The sequence below is a fragment of the Chlamydotis macqueenii genome, chromosome 9 (assembly GCF_036417535.1).
Source record: "Chlamydotis macqueenii isolate bChlMac1 chromosome 9, bChlMac1.mat, whole genome shotgun sequence".
In the NCBI taxonomy this organism is placed as follows: Eukaryota; Metazoa; Chordata; class Aves; order Otidiformes; family Otididae; genus Chlamydotis; species Chlamydotis macqueenii.
The window spans coordinates 7,981,921-8,001,677 of record NC_141564.1 but is presented as its reverse complement, the minus strand read 5'-3'; the positions used below and the strand labels follow the sequence as shown (position 1 = coordinate 8,001,677).

Here is a 19,757-nt window from a genome sequence, read left to right as displayed (position 1 = left end):
AATATCTCAGAGAACATCTGGCAAATTAAACAGTTTCAATTAGGTTTACAAGAAAACAAGGAAATCCATGCCAGATTGATGAGAGAAGTATTTTAAATCACTTGGAATCCTGGTAGCTTCTCATATAACCCATCTACTCAGAACATCGTGATTCTCAGAGCAGTAAGTAGCTTGTAGAGGTTTAAGTTATTAATTTCACTTTTGTTTTTCCCAAAGGATCTGTTCTACTTAAGTATACAAAACCTAAAACAATTAAGAGAGAGCCAGATACTTGCAAGAGTTTATAGGTACAGCTAAAGAGGCTATCATGAAAAATGAAGGGTTATTATCACCAATTGTGTTTGGTTCAGGTCTCAAGAGTAAAATAAGAACATTCCTGATTGGAACCTGCTCTCCTCCCTTTTTTTATAAAAGATTAAAAAAAAAAAACACTTATAAAACCACAGTAAATACTGTTCAGCTACTACAACAAACCAAACATAACAGAGTACCTGACTTTTCCTTTGTTATTTTTAAAATGCACTGGCTGCTTCTTCACTTACTGTTTCAGCATTTATCAATTTGATTGGAAAATGTGCATAAAAAAGGAAGATAAGCTAGATGAAAATAAAGTGAACGACTAGTGGAAGTTTCAGGCATTTTTACCGGTCATATCCTAAAACAAACTGATTTAAAAAAAAAAAAAAAAAGACTTGCCCACATCTAATTTATCATGTGCAGAGTGTCTAGCATTCCATATTCCGGGGCAAAAAGTACTGATCCTTGGTGGAGACATAATGTTAGACAGGAGATCACTAGATAGACCTACTGTCGTAATTTCTACATTGTCATAATTTAAAAAGAGACTTAGTAACAATTAACAGATCTTAAAAAAAAGCTTAGCTAAATACCTCTGTGCAATAAAATGTAGGAAGAACTAATAACAAGGATGTTGTATTATTAGTGTAACCATACTTGGTAATATGCTTTCCTTCTAATTCACCAGCAGAAGAAATGTTATCTTCCTAGCAGTTTTTAAGCTTTCTAGCAGTAATTATGTATTTTGTGTGGAGTGTCAAAACCACCGACATAAAAAAAATGCAAAGTTTTTGATGGATTAAAAGTAATACAATTAGGATATTGAAACCTTAATATCTTTTCATTATCAACATTTGTAGCATGTTATAGGAATAGGTCAAAATCCTTGTGGATACAACATCACCCGCTCAGAATACCATGTGCCATAATAGCCATTATTGCACAAGACATGCACGCTTTTCTATCTGTGTTCTTAAAGTATAACTCTACAAATTTAGGTTTTCATACCATTTTACCTTTGTTTATTTTTACGACATTTAAAATTATATATCCAAAACAGTAATGAATGGATATGTATGAGCAACATAAAGTTGTAGTAATAAAGTGAAAAGAAGCCTTGGAATGCAGAACTGGCTCTTGCAAGATCTGTTAAGTTTTTTAATACATGTATGATGACATCTAAACATATTATCCACTGGTTGTATAATACATAATTTATGTCAGAATTCTTCTTATTATAAGAGTAGTCTAGCTGACTATAAAAAAGGAAAAAATGATGGTTCAATAGCCTGGATGTCGGTCAGTTTGTAGAGTTACATACTGGTAAGGAACACGGTAACAATAATCTTCTGGGCTTTCTGTGTTTTGGTTGTGATCATCAAACATATTCACAGGTCATCTTTTCCCAGATTGTAGCAAAAACAGTTTAGGAACTTTTCTAACCTACTGCTCCATGTATTATAATTCAGTTTGAGAGCAATCCTCAAAATACATAGGTCAGTATGAATATTAATTTATTCAGTCACATGGGAAAGTGTTCTGATTTTAATTTTTATCCTCAAGAAGTGACATTTCTCAGTCACCTTAAATAAAAAATGAGCAATAGCCTGAAAGTGTATGGAGAAACCATTTAAGCCAGAGGTATGTACATCAGAACTATCATACAAATCAATTGATCCTGTCCTAAAGCAAACATTAAAATATTTAGTAAGAATCTAGAAAGATAAGTCTTTCTTTTTCCTGAAATAAGATTTTTAGATCACATGAAGACTACAACCCATGAAGTACAGATAATCTGTTTTCATTAGTTCATTTTAAAAGACCAAAAAAAAAAAAAAAAAATCCAAAGACCAATTTTGGTAGCTTAAGCCAGATTTACAAATTCAGGATTTTCATACAATAGAGAGTTCTGCATGTATATGCTTTACATATTCCACCATCGTAACAACTAATAGAGAATTCTTATCAAGCAAATATTACTTCAGGATACAAAGATACTTCGCTATACCATTATTAATGAAACCTATTTAATCTTTGTTTTTAATTTCGCTACTATTTTTCCTTGCTTTCTTCTAGCAAGCCTGTCTTGACTATTCCTGTGCTTCCACACAGCTGCCATCCCATTCTGGCAACCTCCCTGGTTCTGAGCATTTAATGTAATTTAGGGGCTTGGTATTCATACATGTAGTATATTGTTCATCTTTCTAGATGAGAAAGATTTCATCTTATCTCCCATAAAGGCTGTAAGAAACCATATAAAGAGGACAGTACAAAAAATCTTTATCCATTATGATTTATTCTCTACAATACTTCATTAGAGGATAGAGTTCAATTATTTACACTCAGAAGTTATTATATAGGTAGGAGGCAACCAAGTGTAATACAAAGAATTGGTCTGACATCTCTGCACTGAAGGTCAAAAGAGGTCTCCTGCTTTAAGGAAATAAATTAACCGAAAAAAAAAAAAAAATCCCAACAAAACAACATGTAGTTTCCAGAATACAAACAGAAAACAGCACTAATAGTCAGTGAAGATTGCAGATGTTTGTTAATGTACTATGAAAAAAAATTATTCTGTGCAAAGGTTAAAATGAACTCTTGGATTTTCTTACAGATTTTTTTTTTGTTCTGATAAATTGTAGATATGTGGTATTTTGACCATAAAACTCTTCCAAACTGAAATGGCCTCAGTTGAGATTGACTGTTGAACATTATGAAAAAAAAAATTAAGAACCTCACAGTGGAAACATTCCAACACTGACAGACTCCAGTGATCAAAGACATTCTCCTGCAGTTACTGTAAAACAAAGACAATTCATAATTGCAGTGAGATTATTTCTCAGTTGTGGTTGTCATGAGAATAAGCCCTTCTAGACCAAAAGGCACTTGCTTCTAAGGATGAGTTAAATCCAGATCAAAGCAGGTGACAGTTGCTTTGAGAAGGAATAGTTCTAACCTGCTGTCCCAGTCAAGTAACCACAGAGAAATTCTTAAATTAATTGGCCATTGATTTTCGCTGCCTCCATCTTGAGGCAACTCAAAGTATGTTTTGTTTCTAGTTCACCTCTTTCATCCTTATGCATAGCTGCCATGTAATGATCTAGAAATGGGATTATTTCCTGAGACCACCTGTCCTTGTCACACATTTTTCTGAGCTAACTTAACTACTGACACACTTTTCAACTGATTTTATAGCTGGACCCTTATGGGACTAAAGCGTGAGAGGGCCTGTTTCTTAAGTAGCAGACCAGTGTCTCTGATTTGCTAGCTTCTCTTCTCACTGCAACAAGACAAGAACACAGTACATATTTAGAGGCATTTTTTCTTTTTTTTTTTTTCTTTTTTTTTCTTTTTTTAAACAGACTGAGTGGGGAAATGGAAGTGGGAGAGGATAAGGCTTCCCCAGTCCCAAATCATCTAGCCCACTTCAGGCTTAAACCAACCAAGTCACTCAATCCTAAAATTCTGTTCTTAAAAATGACAGCTAAACCTCCCCACCCCACCCCTTAGTTTTCCCCTATTCAAATAAAATGAAATCAGGAAAACACTATACACTGTTGAAGACACAAAACAGGGCAAACATTTGAAAAAGAAACAATATTGTTGAAAAGCCTGGCACTATGTGCCTGCATGACCAGTCTCACTGAGCGTGCTCAGGGGTGAAGTTTTAGCACCATTTTTTTGCTTTTTTTAAACCTTTTAGAAATTAAATTCTAACATAGAACACTTGAACAGTAATGAGTGTAGCCCTATGTATCATACTGTTTGACAGCTGAAAGGTGAATGGTATGTCCAGAGCTGACCCCACCCTCCCCCATTACTATGTGGCACCTGGGAGAGTAATTACAAACCACTCGAGTTTGTAACAAGACTGATTTATTCTCAGCAGCAGGAAATCATGAAACAATCCCTTAATCTTAAACAATCCCTTAAATTTCTTTTCAACAACATCACAAGGGAAAAGTGGCAATTTATAAGAATGACCCAGTACAGGAGGAAAGCTGGGTCGATATTGCACCGTTATCCAGAATAGGACCCCCTCCTTTCCCTCACGTCTCTCTCCTCCAACAGAACATTACACCAACATGAAGCAAAACTCCACCATTCTGTTTGCTTCTCTAGGACCAGAAGGAGCAGCAGCATGGAGTTCTGAGCTTTCTACCAGCCCTATTCCCTGCCACACCAGGAGAGAATCTCAGGCTTGAAACACCAGCCAGTTTTAAAAGCCATTATTACCATATACAAGCAGGCTTTAAAGATATATGCAACCAAACATCCATTACTCTGCTACACACTTGTATTTTCATTCCTGATCATTGTTGACCCTCCAGAAACTTGGTAAACAAACAAAACAAGCCAAAGTTATATTTTGAAGTCCAGTGACCTCATTGAGAGAGTGTAATAATTTAGAGTTTACAACATCCCTCAATGATGCTGCAGAATAACAACTGGAAAGCTTATCTTCCCTTAGAAGAGAGTATTTCTTACAATCATCAATGATCAGAGAAGAAATACAGAATGCACATGAGTTTCACACAGTTTGGGTAATACAGGATTCCCCACTCATTGCCTTGATGTGGTAATGACTAAACTGTGTAAGATAATAACTCACCAGTGAAACTACACAGCTCTATTCCACAGGCCTGCTATAAAATGGAATATTCAGTTCTCAAAATCGATAGTCACACCCGAGAAAGTGGCTGTCCTATCAAAAGGAAGGTCCCCGAGACTGTTAGCTTAAGTTAAACAAATGTCAGTCACTAGTCTCACTTGGACGACTACGGTCAATGCCCTGCAAATCCCTCCCATCCCTAATCTAATCAGGCTCCATTACAAATGTTTGGACACAAAACTTGGTTGTAACAGAGGACTGTCCAGAGACACTCAAGTACCTTGTCCTTCACACACAGAGCGTGTGCCATATTGCTCTACCACAGGCACAACAGCATTCTGTTTCATAGCAGGCTACATTACTGTCTAAAAACCCAAAAAACTGTAAACCAAGAGGATTTCTAAAGAATCCAATGCAGAGTGGGATCTGATAATTACAGACTTCTAGGGTTTATTTAAATAATAGATTCATCTGCAATACCATCCAAAGGTTTTTCACATCTTTAAGTGTTTTCTGTCCATGAGGGTGGGGTGCTATCCAGGTGTTCAACCCTCCCCAATATCATAATGTCCATCTGTGATGTGTGGGGACTGCAATCAGCTCTCGGTACACAACAGATACCAGAGGTTAAAAAATTAAAAAGAACCTAAAAAATGTTGGACTCCGTTGCCCAGGCTGCCAGGGGAATGCTCCTACTTGATCTGGGGGGCTTCCATAACGAACAACTCAAGTTTCCAGAGTGTCGGTAACACACAAGAATGGATCAGTCCAAAGTGGCACTTTCACTCCTAGAGGTCTTCTGCACCTCACGACAGTTCGTAGGCATGGAGCCCCGATCCAACTGAACCTCCGTTCGGAGGGAAGGCTGAGATAAGGCTTGGGCCCCTGAAGTTCTGTCATGCTCTCATCCTCCCCCCAGGTCGGCTGGAAGGCAGACTTGGCAACGGAAGCTAGCATCATAAAATGGTGCAGTAATAGAAGTAACTGGACCAGGAAGAGGAGGCATCTGCCCCAATGATGTCGTAGCCGTTGGCAGCAACTGGGGAGTGGGACTGGTCATGCAGCCGTGTGTCAGGAGTAATGATTGTAGAGGGGCGGGGCATGAAGAGTGCCATTCTGGAAACAATGCTGACGGGAAGCCATGTATTCTGCATAACTGATTGTCACCTTCTCACTGCGGTACCTATGGGAACAGTGTAAGAAAAAATAATGTAAACACTAGGCAATATGAAGGGACTGGAGATAAACACATTCATTCCAGATCATCTTTTAGATCACAGCCAATAACGACCAAGAGGAACTCACTAGCTTCATAAACTACTTTGTTTGATATTGCCTCATGCGGTAGTCTGAATAACCCTTCTAAGCTTGAATTAGCTTCAATGTCCCAAAAGTTGAGCCCTATTCAACACAATCCTAATTAAGGGGATTCCTGAAGCAGCACATGAGACAAATGATCAATTTGTATTCTTTTTATCCACTTGCTGTAGACCAAAAAAAAAGGTATGAAAAGTTTGCTGGAAGAAGACTCCATTTCAGAGGCTAAATAATCAGTATTTACTATTATTTAGTTTTGTGGTTATCTTCATATTTGAAAGGCCAGTGAAAGAAAATAATGGAGAGTTGTGTAAAGGAAGGTTTATTATAGCCTATATGTGACTTAGTCCACATTGTACAATCAGAATTCACAAAACGTTAAGTCCCTCCTGAGAGACCAGATTTCCAGGGGCTTCTAAGGCTTGCTACAAAACAGATAACTTCAAAGCGGTCATGAATTGCATGAAGTCCGTGTTACGACAGATTTTGATGAAAACCTTCATCCTGTCCTCTCCTGTTAAAATAAAACCTGCATACCCACCTCATTTCTCCAGAGGTACAGAACGACCTGATAAATTAGTGTTTCTATACAAAACCAGAATGTCCCAATTTTTACTAACAAAGGGAGCTGACACCAACAGGACAGCTGGGGGTATAGAAAAGGAAGCAAATTCTGCAAACCAGCCAAGTCTGAGTGTGGTTTGGTTTTAAGACAGCTGTCTCCTCCAGATAACTACAGCATCCACAGATGAGCACACTGAGAAAAGGAAGTCCATTGTAAAGATATAGAAAAATCAACCTTTTTAACTTTCAAAGGTTCTGCTTCTTTTGGTCTCTGATGTGGATGATAATATTGAAACTAGTAGCATTTCTCTTAGAAAATGCTAACTTCAGTCCCGCACGGACCAAACACATTGCACTTAATTCTATATACACTGTATGCCTAACATGTGGCATTTTGTCTTTCAGTCTACATCTCTCATCCAGAAGAGGCATGAAGACTTACAGCAAGCACACATACTTTAAAATATCCATAAAACACTATAAAGTAAAATTAAAATATGACAAATATATTGACTTACCTGGTGAGTTTAATCGTTTTCCTAAAATCATTGGTAATTGGAGCCTTAAAGCCACCTTTCCTGAGTAAGGAGTCTATGGTCTGGATCTGATCCCAGTCTATTGAAAAATAGAAGCAAGGGAAAATTTTTAATACAAAAATGCTGTTTCAAAAAGATAAGAGATCCATTAAAAGGCCTCTAGAAAAGCAAACAACTAAATAGGAAACTTTGAGCTTTAGAAATGCTAGTGTTGAACTGGATATAGATGGTCTTATGCATGCACACTATCTGCACATGCCAACCCCTTTTCACTCATACTGGAACTGCAATGGTCTATAATACAGTAATTCCATTTTCCATACGAGCTCTCTTCTTACAAAGGTCTGTGCCTTGCCTCTGTTGCAGGGACTCCAAACTGTTTTATTATGTGCCACTCAAGTTTAGCGCTCTCAGCCTTAAAATAAGATAATACTTAGCTCTTTAAATAGACAAATTGAGATCAACCTGATGCTCTAGTGATAGCACAGTGCACTGCTATGTGAGAGATCAGAGTTAAAATTCCTACCTTAGTCTTTTGCCCCAGAGCCAGGAGGATGCGACCACTCCACTCTGCTAGGTGGAGGAAAGGAGGCAATATTTTGAGCAGTTACCATGGTGACCGCTACTATATTTGAGTGGGAAGTGTGCTCCAGAGGGGCCCTGTTTCCTGCCCTCATCTGGAGGATGCTACTTTAGCAAGAATGAGGAGGAAAGGGACTCTCCTGTTGGTGCTGTGCAGCCTGTAGTTATCCTAGTTGGTGGGAGAAACATAGAAGAGGAAAGATGCAACGCTGAATGAAGCTGGAAGATCCATACTTTGAGATCCTCTATTTCTTAAGCCCTAAAACATTTTTACATTAAGATACAGCTGTGCACAGATGTGGGATAAGAGAAAGGCCAGATGAAAACCCAGCATCAGCTGTATCAGTTGTCAGTTATCCAGATTAAGCCTGGTGGCTCCATGGCACTACTAGGAGGATAGCATTGCAATCCAAACCCAAAATCCATAGACCTATGTTACCCGATTCTGTGACTCAATGTGTTGAGATGTTTGGCTGCCATCTCAAACCCACCTTGTTCCTTAGCAACCTCAGGTAAATACGTGGCTGTGCGTTTCACACCTTTCTCATTGATGAACTCTATTCTGATCCCATGGATCCCAACCTACAGATGGAAATGAATAGCCAAATAAGAGGTGTTTGACAGCACTGAGTCCATAATCGAGTTGTCATTCCCACAACAGTGTATCTCTCTCTCTGTATGGCCAGTTTGGCTTTTGCCTGGATAAGGACACTCTCTTCCCTACTCTCCGTCCTTGCCAGGCAGGTCTCACAAGTAGCTCTGTTAACAACATAAAGGACCTCTGCCACCTTTCCCAGATGAGCCTAATCAGTCTTCCTGCCACTTCTGATGAAGTCAGTCTTGTCAGAAGTCTGGCAGTTTTCCATCTCTTACATTGGGCAAGAAAGACAAGATTGCTACACAAGAATCATGCCTAAAATAACTCAACCACAAAGTCTATTTAATCCTTTTTGATCTAAATACACTTCCAAATACAAGGTCCTAAAAATTAATACCTTCAGTCTTAACTCCTTTTTATTCACAGTTTCTATTCACAGCATCAAAACACTTCCCAGGTTTTTACATATATACTTACATATCCTATTGGCTCAAATCCATAAAACACTTTTACGTCTCTTATTCCCATTCAGATCCCCTCCCAACCAAAAGAATACTGCTAGCCCATCCTCTTCCTCCCTTCTATTTTTCCAGCCCCATTTCTTCTATTCCCAGTTTCAATACCCGTACACCCCTGTAATGAAGGAGACACATCACCATGTACTAACCCGAACCCGAATGGAACGAGAGAGTGATGCAGAGTTCCAAATGCACCTGTTCTCACCTCCCAGTCCAGGTAGTCACTGGCATCCTCAAAGTTAGTGAGGAGGGAGACAGAGCAGAAGAGTTTGGGCAGCTCCTCGCGGGTCAGGGGGGGAAATCGGCTGTCCTTAAGTGCACTAAAGGAAAGAGAAGATATATTGCCTAATACAAGCACCAAATTAAAGTGTCGATGCTCGATTATTCCCTTTTTGATTATCCCTCTATGAAACATGTTTCTCTTTGCTACTGTAAAGAAAGTGATGGGCATCTCTTATCTAATGAACTGTAATATGCAAAGACTAGTGCAAAGTTCCTGATGCTGTCCTCTGCTTACTGCAGTTGGAGAGAAATTATGTGCTACATAACATGACGAAACTTTTAGTATGCAAGATAGATTCGATATTAGTCTTAAAACATGAACCAAAAGTCACCTGTTGCAAAGATGTTCCACTAAATCCTGATATATTACCTCACCCTATCATAGATTTCTCAGTTTTATTTTATTGTGAAGTATATTAAATTGAATTATGTCGATCCAACATCTTAACCTTGAATCTTAACCTTAACAGATCTTCAGCAAATTAAAACTAATTTCAGATTTATTTCATTTTCAACATAATTACCTGGTTAATGTGTATTCCCTGAGTCCTGAGTGAAGATTCATGGCTGAAAAGGTCCCGATGCAGCCACGAAGCCGCTTGTCTCGCCCCGTCTTCCACGTCACAAAGAGTGGACTGAAAAGGCAAAAAAAGAAATACTCCAGCCTCTATAGAGATAGTTGGTTGCTAAGGGGGACTAACAAGGTGTAAAAGAGCATGCATGCATGCGCTTGCTTTCTCTCCCTCCAATAAACCCCAACAGGCATATTTTCTCACCTGCTATCCACCAATAATAAAAACCCACACACCCCCAAATGCAAAAACCAGCATCTCCCCCCACCTTTTCGGCATATTCCTTTCTCTCCACCAGTACTCTGTAAGCTCTCCACCAACACCTTCCTGGACAGACTGCACTGTCTTCTAATGAGTGATAAGGTTATTTGACCCCACTGATTACCTCTGTGAGGAACGGCCTCACTTAGTAGCATCCACAAATTTACATGACAACTCATATCAAAATTAATATAGGTGAAGCAAATAAGATTACTTATTTATCATACCATTGAGCCTGAAAGATCCCCTGGCATTCTACAAACCCTCTATAATTCAGGTTTGTGATAAAAGCTTTTTTTTAAAAAAAAAGAAAAGAAAAAAAGCAAGTCTAGGGTTTTTTTTCCCCCTGTTATTTCCATGAGGATCTGACTTCTGAGTCCACCCCTAATGCTCAAACAGTTTATGTTCACATCTTTTGCTTACCTTACATTTGATTTATATTTACACAGATTCTCTCCTGTTAAACACATATCTAAATCCATCCGAGTTCCTACTCAAAGATCACATGGATTTCCATTTTCCTGTGTACAGTCATGAATTTACAGGCTTAACAGTACATTCTCAAATTCAGCAGGCTCATTTCAACCTCTTAAACTAGAAGCCATGATTAAGCCACAAAAAGCAAGAAGTTCAGAACAACAGTATTCAGAAGAGCTCTACAAAAATGTAAACAGGTAAAGACAACTGTGAATATTAAATGCAAAAAGTTAACTTCTACAGAAGTAAGTGAAGTGGCAAACAGCTGTAGAGAGAAACAGTACAGAAAAGACAGTGGTGGCTGCAGTCATACAAGAATGTCTGAACATCTGGAAAATTTTGCAAGGCAACTGAGGATGCTGATCTAATTATAAAAACAGGAAGACTGGTCTTACTTTTTCAGATTACAGAGTACTGAATACAAGATGAGGTTGCTTTGAACCCAGTCATAAATGAGAAAGTTCATCATTAGTGATTCCAAACATCAGTCTATGGATTTCTATTGAACTTTAAAAGATATAAGATAGAAAACACGCAGTGTTAAGAAAGGAATTTTCTGAGATTAAACAAACGTTGACAGGAGTTCTAAAACATGAAGGCAGAATAACTGTTTCACAACAGAGCTCAGACACTTCCCTAAAAACTCCTGAAGCTCTTATAAGCAATATATATTTGCAGCAAACATTACAAAAAATACTAAGAGATTCTGTTCAGACAACAAAACCAGCATGGAGTGTGGATGGTTTCTCAAATACAGGCAACAGAGCTTCTTACGTCCATGTAGTCAGAACACAATTTAAATTGTTGAGATAAAGCAATGCCCAGTGATGTTCCTCAGAGCAACAATGGAATTTAAAAACTCTAGCACAGCATTAATTCATCATTCAGGATCTAATTATCAGCTGTGACCAACAGCAGAAGTGCTACCCAAAATAGCAAATAGCCTTTAAGTGATAATTGCGAAGTACTTTGCCCGCAGAGGAAGCGGAAACATTCTTCCACAACCATCAGCCACCTTATGGTTGCTTGACCAAGACAGAGGATTTACTGTTCTAGTTTTCCAGCAACACTTCAAGGCGCATGCAGGATATAATTCCTCTGCGTTTTAATCTAGCTACCATATGTTGAAACAGAAAACAGAAACAGAGCGTAAGAAAATACATTAGAAAGCTTACAAAAAAAAAAGAAAAAAAAAAAGATACTAAATTTACAAAGGAGATTTCTGAGAAACATTACTGTCACAAGCTCAGTGGAAATTTAGCTTAATCTAATTAAAGTTTTGAAACCATTACTTAGCCCACGTGACACTCACCCCAAACAGAAAAGGGAAAGGAGAAAATGAAAAGCATCACTGACAGAATACAAATCTAAGTAAGTTCCTTCTCTTCTTTGATTCAAATTACAGGTTCATGTTTCCAATTCACCTCTCTCCCCTTCCAAAAAAAAAAAAAAAAAAAAAAAAAGAAAAAAAAAAAGTTTCCACTGAACTGTGACACAGCTTTCTGCATCTATAATAGAAGATATATTACCAGAAAGGACAGGACAATTACATTCAGAAGGCTGTCATATTTTAAAATATCTTAAAGCATATTTTAAACAATTTTCCACTGTGGTCATAACAACTGAGGCATTAAGAAAAAATTATTTTGTGTAAGTATATAGAATTTCAGCATTATAAAGTTTTTCATTGTAGAAAAGGCATTGTTTCTGTATGTGAAGAATAAATGCACTTTGCAAATTGCAGGTGCAGCTGACAATAAGTCTACTGTTCCACAGCCCCTCCCTGAAAGGTGTATTTCCCAGATGTACTGAGAAAAGTTACGGCAATCTTTTGCCCATGTTCATCCAAGAGCACTTACCAGTACTTTACAGTCATATCCTGAGCAGATTATGGCAACCATTTCTCCCCCAGCCACAACATCCTACTTAAGTGTGTTTGATGAGCGCTGGCTAGGCTGAGGGAGGGGAGTTTCAGTAACTAAAAACTAGGTTCTCCAATTGCAACTACAAAGGGAATTTTCAAGTACAGTTTGTTCAAATCAGAATTTAGCTTGTAGTAGGAAAGAACCTGTTACAGTACAGATTTTATGATGCAGGTATCTTATTATTTGTCTTGCATGGCAACTAGAAACTCGCATGGTGTAGTTTTAGCACCAGCTGTAAAAAAACCAAAGACCGAGTACAAAAGTGGAAGAAGTCACCAATTAATTATTTGCATGACATAGAGGTTCAAAATTGTAATGTTTTCAGTAATCTGAATAGCAAAGGAGATATTTTCTTAATTTACCAAGTTAATTCAGAGATAACTCTGAGCCTTGCGATGCTGCCTTCTCTACATTGATTTGTGAACGTCATTGCTAACATGTATGTAAGGTTCCCTTGCTCCATAGATATCTACCAGCTCCATAATTCCCATCATGATTGTTGTCCATGTGCATATCCTCTCAAGCTGGTAACTGGAATTCACAGTAGTTTTCAAGTCATAACACTGTCACTTTTATGTTATTACCCTGTTTGTGCAGAATCCTGACCTTCATGACTAATTCTATCTTTACTTTAGGGTTCAGCACCAATTTAACATATCTGTTATCTGAGAAACAGGTCAGGACAAACGTGTGCATCTTTCTATTCCTTCCATCAACAGTCTGCTTTTCCTGTCTGCCCAGAGTGACTTCTGGTACATACCTTTGTTTTGTTCAAAGATCTCTTACATCAACATTAATTGTGTTACAAAGGACAACAATGCAAATTATTTATGTATTTTCACTTTGCTTACTCTTATATTTGATAACATTTGGCTTGAAGTTCATTACATTACTGTCTCAAGCGTGGCAGAACATCCCCGTGTGTTGCTCTACAAGAGTGCAAACCCCATGCTTTTCCCTGGGGTACATACGACTATTTGCTACAAGCAACAGCATAAATGCTGAAACACAAGAAAATTCAGGTAGGCATTTGCCTGGAGGGGAAGAAAAGAGAAGAGCTGGGTTTGCTTTGCAGTGCTGATCTAAAAGACTTAAATTATCAGCACAGAAACATCCACTGAATGATTTTTTACTTTTCAAATTTGAGCATAAAATTCAAACAACTGAGATTCCCAAGAATGTCCTTTTTGAAACTAGTCAACAGAAACAGCAACGAAATCCAACTGGAAATCTCCTTCAATGCAAAAATAATTAATCTGTATAAAATAATCTCTTATTGACTTAAGAACAGAACAACAACAACAACAAAACCCTTTGCATTTCAAGTGACAAAATAATAAGCAGACTAACATATAATTTTCTAAAAGAAGCCTACTTAGCTTAGTTATTAAAAACAATACCAGAAATATTGCAGTCTGGGGAGTCCCTGGAACACACTATCTTCTAGTACAGAGTATTTCGGCATTCACTTGTATTTACAATATTAGACAGCTTAGTCTGTGGTAGCATTCAGAACATGTATCCATAATCCTGCTCGGATAATGACTGCATGGATGCACAACCTACACCTACACCGACAGCCAAAAAAGTGGGAGACATTCAATACACGGAAAAAGTCCTTGACCTGTTTAAGCCATTGTTCCTTTACATCAATTTAAAATTCACTAACTTAAATTAAGGATGTCAACAACTTTTTATTTTATCTATTGTTCTGGAGGTGGCCCCTGGAGGAGTGTCAGAAGGTGTATCTGTCATTGATCTTTCCCATATAATTCTTCCACCAAACATTTCAACAACATTAACATTTCCACACCTACGCATTCAACCTCCAGATAAACATCAGCTAAATCTCACCAAAGTGAAATACCTTCATAAATCCTTCTCCACACTTCTTCTCATACACAGCTCCTTTCTTCTTAACCTTGGTATCGTCCTTGAAAGTTAACTCTCCATTTCTCCCCATATGGCCCAACTAGCACCATCTCCCTAACGCAGTTTTTCAGTTCATGACTGGCAAATGTTTGGTTCCCCTCTCTGCTAAACCCATTAAATTGGACAGCTGAACATCCTTGTGAGTGTCCTTGTCCAATTCTCAATAGCTCAGCACTTGTTTCAATTTCTTACTATATTCCCTTTCTGTTTGCTTCACAGAAGGAAGTCTCTTCTCTGTCCTTTCACCAAGTCAGTGCCTGACATCAGAAGGAGGATCCCCTTCAAATTAATGACATTATTTTACTGTTTTCTGAAAACTCTAATTTCAGTTTCACTCATTCCTTTAGTACAATTTTATGGGAGACACAGTGTAGTTAATTTTTTTTTTTCAGATTAATCAATTTACAAAGAAGGCAGCAGACTTTAACAGAATGTTATAATGAAGTGGGCTTGCACTCCTTGATAAAGTATGCAACGTCTCACGTAACACATCAGACTGTGAGCTGAAGAAGCACCACACTTCCTCATATTTTGCCTCGCTCTCCTGTAGAGCTAAGCGTGCTCTCCCTTGAAGGCCACTCTTCAAGGCTCCACTCATCTCCACCAACAAACAAAACAGAATATTTTCACTCTTTTGTGCACTTAACAGTGCATAATTTTTTGTTTCTGGTAGACAAAGCAAGCAGCAGAATAACCCCCTTCCTCCCTGCATACCAGTTATCCCATTCCCCAGAGGAAAGGCTTCATCCCTCCCCACCCAAACCACAGCTCTGGATGCTGGTTTCTCAGCTTTCCTCCCGCACATGGATTTACTCACTAGGGGTCATTGGTAAATCGAGGAAGTCGTGGCTGAGGGAAACCATAGAGGTGACAGTAGAGTACATCAAAGCAGTAGCAGCACATCTCCGCTGTCACCACCAGGTTCTTGGTGCTGTTGGCAGTTCCATTGGGCCGAGTAAGTGGGCTCAGAGCTCCTGAAGTGGGATTCATTCGAGTAATTGGGGAATTTCCTGGACCCAAAGTCAAGTCAGATACGTTCTCCCTTCCATTATTCCCGTCTGTATGCTGGTGGTTCTGAAGAGGACCTGAACTGGAGCCTGGTACAGTTGTGGCCTGATTCCCATGACTGTGCGTTCCACTCCCAGACAATTTGGGCTTCTTTACCCCACAACAGCCAGCTGCCAGCTTGGGCTCAAGTGGAGGAACACAGCGTCTTTTTCCCATCCTGCTTCAAAACTTGCTGCCTGGAGCACTGCAGAACCCTGGCAAAAGAGGGGGTGGGGGAAAAAAAAAAAAAGGCAATACACAAACCAGTTACAGGTGAAAAACCAACAGCTGCTTCCTTGCATCTGCTAAGGTGTCAGAGAGGTTTGCTTTTGCAACAAAAAGAGGAAGAAAAACCCTCGCAATGCGAAACTAAATACAGAACTAAAGGGTGATTTTACACATAAATTGAAGGCGTGTGTACACAACAAGCATGAAATCACACTTTAAAAGTTATTCGTGAGGTGCACTAAATGCTTTAATAGGCAGCTTATCACAAAAAAAAAAGCCATAACCAGCCTTCCGATAAATGGACTAAAACTGCAGGAGAACAGAAGGAAAAAGACAAAAAGACTTTGGACTACAGCTATACCCTATCTGCTGCTTTTCTGAATCACCTGTTCCCCCTCGGCCACTGCCTGCGCCAATTGCAAACAAGCTATTGACAAACCACAAGTGCGTTTCCCTTCCCAGTTCTCAACAGAAGAGTGACAACAACTCCGAAAGACACCTTTGGGGTCGGACTCCCAGGAGTGCTGCCCTTGATTTAGTGCTAGCCTAAGCAAGACACAAAGAGAAGCTACAAGCACTGAACCACCGTACTCTAAACAACAGACTATTTCCAGACCCCACAAACTAGGATCTGTATTTCCTTTCTAGGATTAATTAAATCAGTAGTGCTCGTAAGTAAGCATGCAGGGCGTACAGTCAGGATATGCAGGAGAGGGAGAGCTGAAGACTGAGCACAGTCTGAACAGAGGGAAGTGGTAATGGCAGGAAACAGAGATGGTATAAAAAAACCCAGAACAGTGTTTTTCTTGCAAAGAAGAGAATGCTAGCTCTTGCATCACAAGGAGGGGTGGAACAAATACAGGGAGGAAAGCCTATGCAGACAAAAATGAACAAAGATGACAGGCAGGTACCACACATCAAGGGTAGGAACTTAAGTGTACCACCATCATCACCATGAGATCTAAACACACAAAGGGGGGAAAAAACAGTTCCCCATGCATCAAATGAGGCTAAAAGCACAGACACAAATCACAGAGACCATGGAGAACTGGAAGACACACTCAGCTCTTGTGAGCATCAGGCTACTTTTTTAACCACCAGAGCATCCCTCCAGCTCTTCCAAGTATTTCACTGATGGCTGAGCTGACAGCACATACGCAGAACTGGGGGGTGTGATATGCACCGAATTCATGGTATGGCAACTCCCTTCCTTCTCTGTGTGTGCAGACAACGTAAACTTTATCCATGAAGTCTCATCAGCCATCGTAAGAGTCATACGATCCTGAACTGCACTGGAACCGGTGTAAGACGCGTTGAGAGATGCGCCTCTCGACACAAAACACGTACACTTGCAGTGCTTGCTCTGTTTAGGAATCCTCACCTCAAGGTTTTAGGAAGATAATCTGCATAAGGAACAATTCACAAGACCTAATGAAAATGATCCTTTTTTCCTTTGATCTCAGCCTTTGTAACAACAACAAAAACAGGAAAAAGAAAAGTGTAACTTTGACGAAGTAAACACATAATCTTTTTCAGTGCCTATTAAAAGTTATCTACTATGGCTCGGTGAAGCTGCTGTTTCAAGTTATCACTGCAGGCTAGCCGCATTTAAGGGGCGAAATTGTTTGTCTGAAACCGTAACTCTTCATTTCAGATTGCAGACGTGGCAGGGGGGCAGAACAGAGGTCTTCTCCAGGTGTCGGCCCCCGCAGCAGGCAGAAGGGGCCTAACAAAGGCGGCTGCCCCAGCCCAGGGTGGGCTCCGCCGCAGGGCACCGTCTCCCCGCCGCGGGAGGCCTCCGCCGGCCGCTCGCCGCCGAGCTGCCCCTGTCCGGGGAGCAGCCGCCGCTCGGTGCCAGGCGCTCTGGCGGCGGACGCAGACCGAGGAGACGCGGGCTCTGCAGAGGCCTCGGCCCCGCGCCCCCGTGACCGGCCCCGCCGAGACCCCGCCACACCGCCCCGCCGCTCCCCAACCCCGGGCGGGGGTGCCACCCGTGCTCGCAGCCCGCCGGCCGCCTCCCGCCCGACCCCGCGGCGCCACCGCCGAGCCGCCCCCTCCCGCGGAGCCCAGGGCCCCCTCGGGACTCGCCGCCCCCCCGCCCCGCTGCGGGACGAGCCCCGCGCCCTCGGACACAAACTTTCTGACGGCGCTCCCGGGGCTGGGCGGGGAGACCCTCGCCGCCAGCCCCGCCGGGGGACGCGGCCCGGGAAGCGCCCGCACCCCCTGCGGGACCCCCGCGCCTCGCCCCGCCCCCCCGGGGGCAGAACCGGCGCCGCCAGGGGGCGCCAGGGAGCGGGAGCCCCCCGTTAACCCCTTCCCTGCCGCCGGGGCGGGCGGGACGCCGGCGCTTTCCGCCCCTCCCGCCTTCGCCCCGGGTTTGCCCACCTCCTGCACCCGTCCCGGGCCGGACGCGGCTTCTCCTCCGCCTCAGCCCAGCCGCCGCCGCCGCTGCTGCCCCGCCGCCGCCGCCGCCGCCTCCTCCTCTTTCTCCCGCCTCATGGAGCCATGGGCCCGGGCGAGGCTCCCCAGAGAAGCGGGCCCGGCGGGCGGGGGGAGGGAGGCAGGGCCCGCCGCGGCCGGGCCGGGAGCCGGGCTTCCCGGGGCCGCTGGGCAGCGAGGGGAGCTGGAGGACTGGAGCGAGGCCGAGGGAAGGTCCTCCGCTATCCCGGCAGCCTCCTCCCTGCCCGTGAGGTAATGAGGGAAAAATGTACATAGTCCGCCAGCCTCCCGTCGGCCCCGCGCCGCCAGCGCGACCATAGAGAGGGAGGGACTCTCTTCCCCCCGCGGAACCATAGAGACGCTGGACTTCCGCTCCCCGTCGGAGGACACGCGGGGCCGGATTCCCTCCCCGTCACGTGACAGGCCGCACGTGCGAGGACAAGCGGTCTCGGGGGCGGGAGGAGCCACTGGCGCGCGGGGCTCCCCCGCCCCCGGCTGCGCGCGAATCCGGAGGGGAGGGGCGGGGGGGGAGACACCATCACGTGCCCGGGATGCCGCTTTCCCATTGGTCAGCGGTCGCTGCGACGACACTCCAGAGGAGGGGCGCGGGGTCGGGAACATCCATTCCGAGGCGGGGGGCGAGGACACCCTCCCCCCCCGGCTCCGCGGGGCGTTGGTCCGCCCCTCTCCCCTTATGGCGGGAGAGCCGCGGGCGGGGGGCGGCTGGTGCCGGCGGGGCTGCCTCGCCCGCCCCAGGCCCCGCTGTGAAACCGGAGCCTCGGCGGACGCTGCGGGGGGAGAGCGCGCTCGCCGCCGCGGGTTGGAGCGGCTCGGTCTCTGCGGGGAGGATCGCTGCACGAGTGGAGGCGTTGCGGCTGTACGAGGGGTTCTTGGTGCCCGGCAAGGTGTGCGACGCAGGGCCGCAGCGCTCCTTCCTGATTTCCTGCTGAGAACGTTTCAAAACGCGAGAAAGCTGGAGAACACATTTTGCAGATCCCGGTATAAGCACACTGCATGCTCCGCCTCAGGAGAAACAAACTGCCCTAGCTGTTTAGGCTTGTAAAATGGAAGTTCTGTATTCCATTCCCGATTTAAGCATCGGGAATAAATAAGAGGTAAGAAAATACCAGTTGGAGAAATCCAGCTGAGTGTCAGTGGATCTTACTTTCTCCTACAGGATCTCTGTGGTTTCCGCAGCCCCAGCACAGCACTGAAATAATTACCCTCCTAAGCTTACGGAGTAGCAGATCACTGTAGTCTGGATGATAGCCTTGAATACCAGCTTATGAAAACTACGGTTACTAGAGGAGGCTTTCAAAAGAACCAGATAAGAATAGTCAGAAGAAATTAAAAGCTTGCTGTTAATCCTTTCAAGTATTATAATGCAGCTACAGTACTTAAAAGAATATTTCTCTTTTCTCCCAGAAATATCTCACCATTTGCTGGTAATGCCATGGATTTCATCCAAAAGCCTTTTGCCGACAATGCAAAAGAGTTCTCAGCCCTACAGAAGGCAACTTTATAATGGTGAGTGAGCTTCTTGTGCAGTCTTTATGAACCCAGGAGTGGT

General features: G+C 42.5%; 1 protein-coding gene across 3 annotated transcripts; it reads right to left on the bottom strand.

Annotated features, from left to right (window-relative positions):
• Positions 1-2,574: 2,574 nt before the first annotated feature.
• On the bottom strand, positions 2,575-18,395 carry AMMECR1L (AMMECR1 like). Of its 3 annotated transcripts, XR_015259316.1 has the most exons (8): positions 18,134-18,395; positions 15,291-15,735; positions 9,831-9,941; positions 9,230-9,344; positions 8,400-8,490; positions 7,853-7,896; positions 7,309-7,405; positions 2,575-6,092 (listed from the first exon to the last, which is right to left on the bottom strand). XR_015259316.1 is itself a non-coding variant. In XM_086754233.1 (7 exons), exons 2-7 carry the CDS (start codon positions 15,695-15,697, stop codon positions 5,981-5,983), a joined length of 933 nt encoding a protein of 310 aa, XP_086610359.1. In that variant the 5' UTR covers positions 15,698-15,735; positions 18,134-18,389; the 3' UTR covers positions 2,575-5,980. The 3 variants fall into 3 exon arrangements, 2 of the variants coding, with proteins under 2 accessions (XP_086610359.1, XP_010118472.1); XM_086754233.1 differs by lacking the exon at positions 7,853-7,896 and having other exon boundaries at positions 18,134-18,389; XM_010120170.2 differs by lacking the exons at positions 7,853-7,896; positions 18,134-18,395 and having other exon boundaries at positions 15,291-17,544.
• Positions 18,396-19,757: the final 1,362 nt, after the last annotated feature.

Bases quoted from the DNA above. Each gene is read 5' to 3' on its own strand.
- AMMECR1L (XM_086754233.1), bottom strand. From the start codon at position 15,697: ATGGGAAAAAGACGCTGTGTTCCTCCACTTGAGCCCAAGCTGGCAGCT. The intron at 9,942-15,290 runs GTGAGTAAATCC...TTGCCTTTTCAG, and splicing joins CGATTTACCAATGACCCCTA to TCCACTCTTTGTGACGTGGA. The intron at 7,406-8,399 runs GTGGGTTTGAGA...ATTTTTCAATAG, and splicing joins TGAGGTTGCTAAGGAACAAG to ACTGGGATCAGATCCAGACC.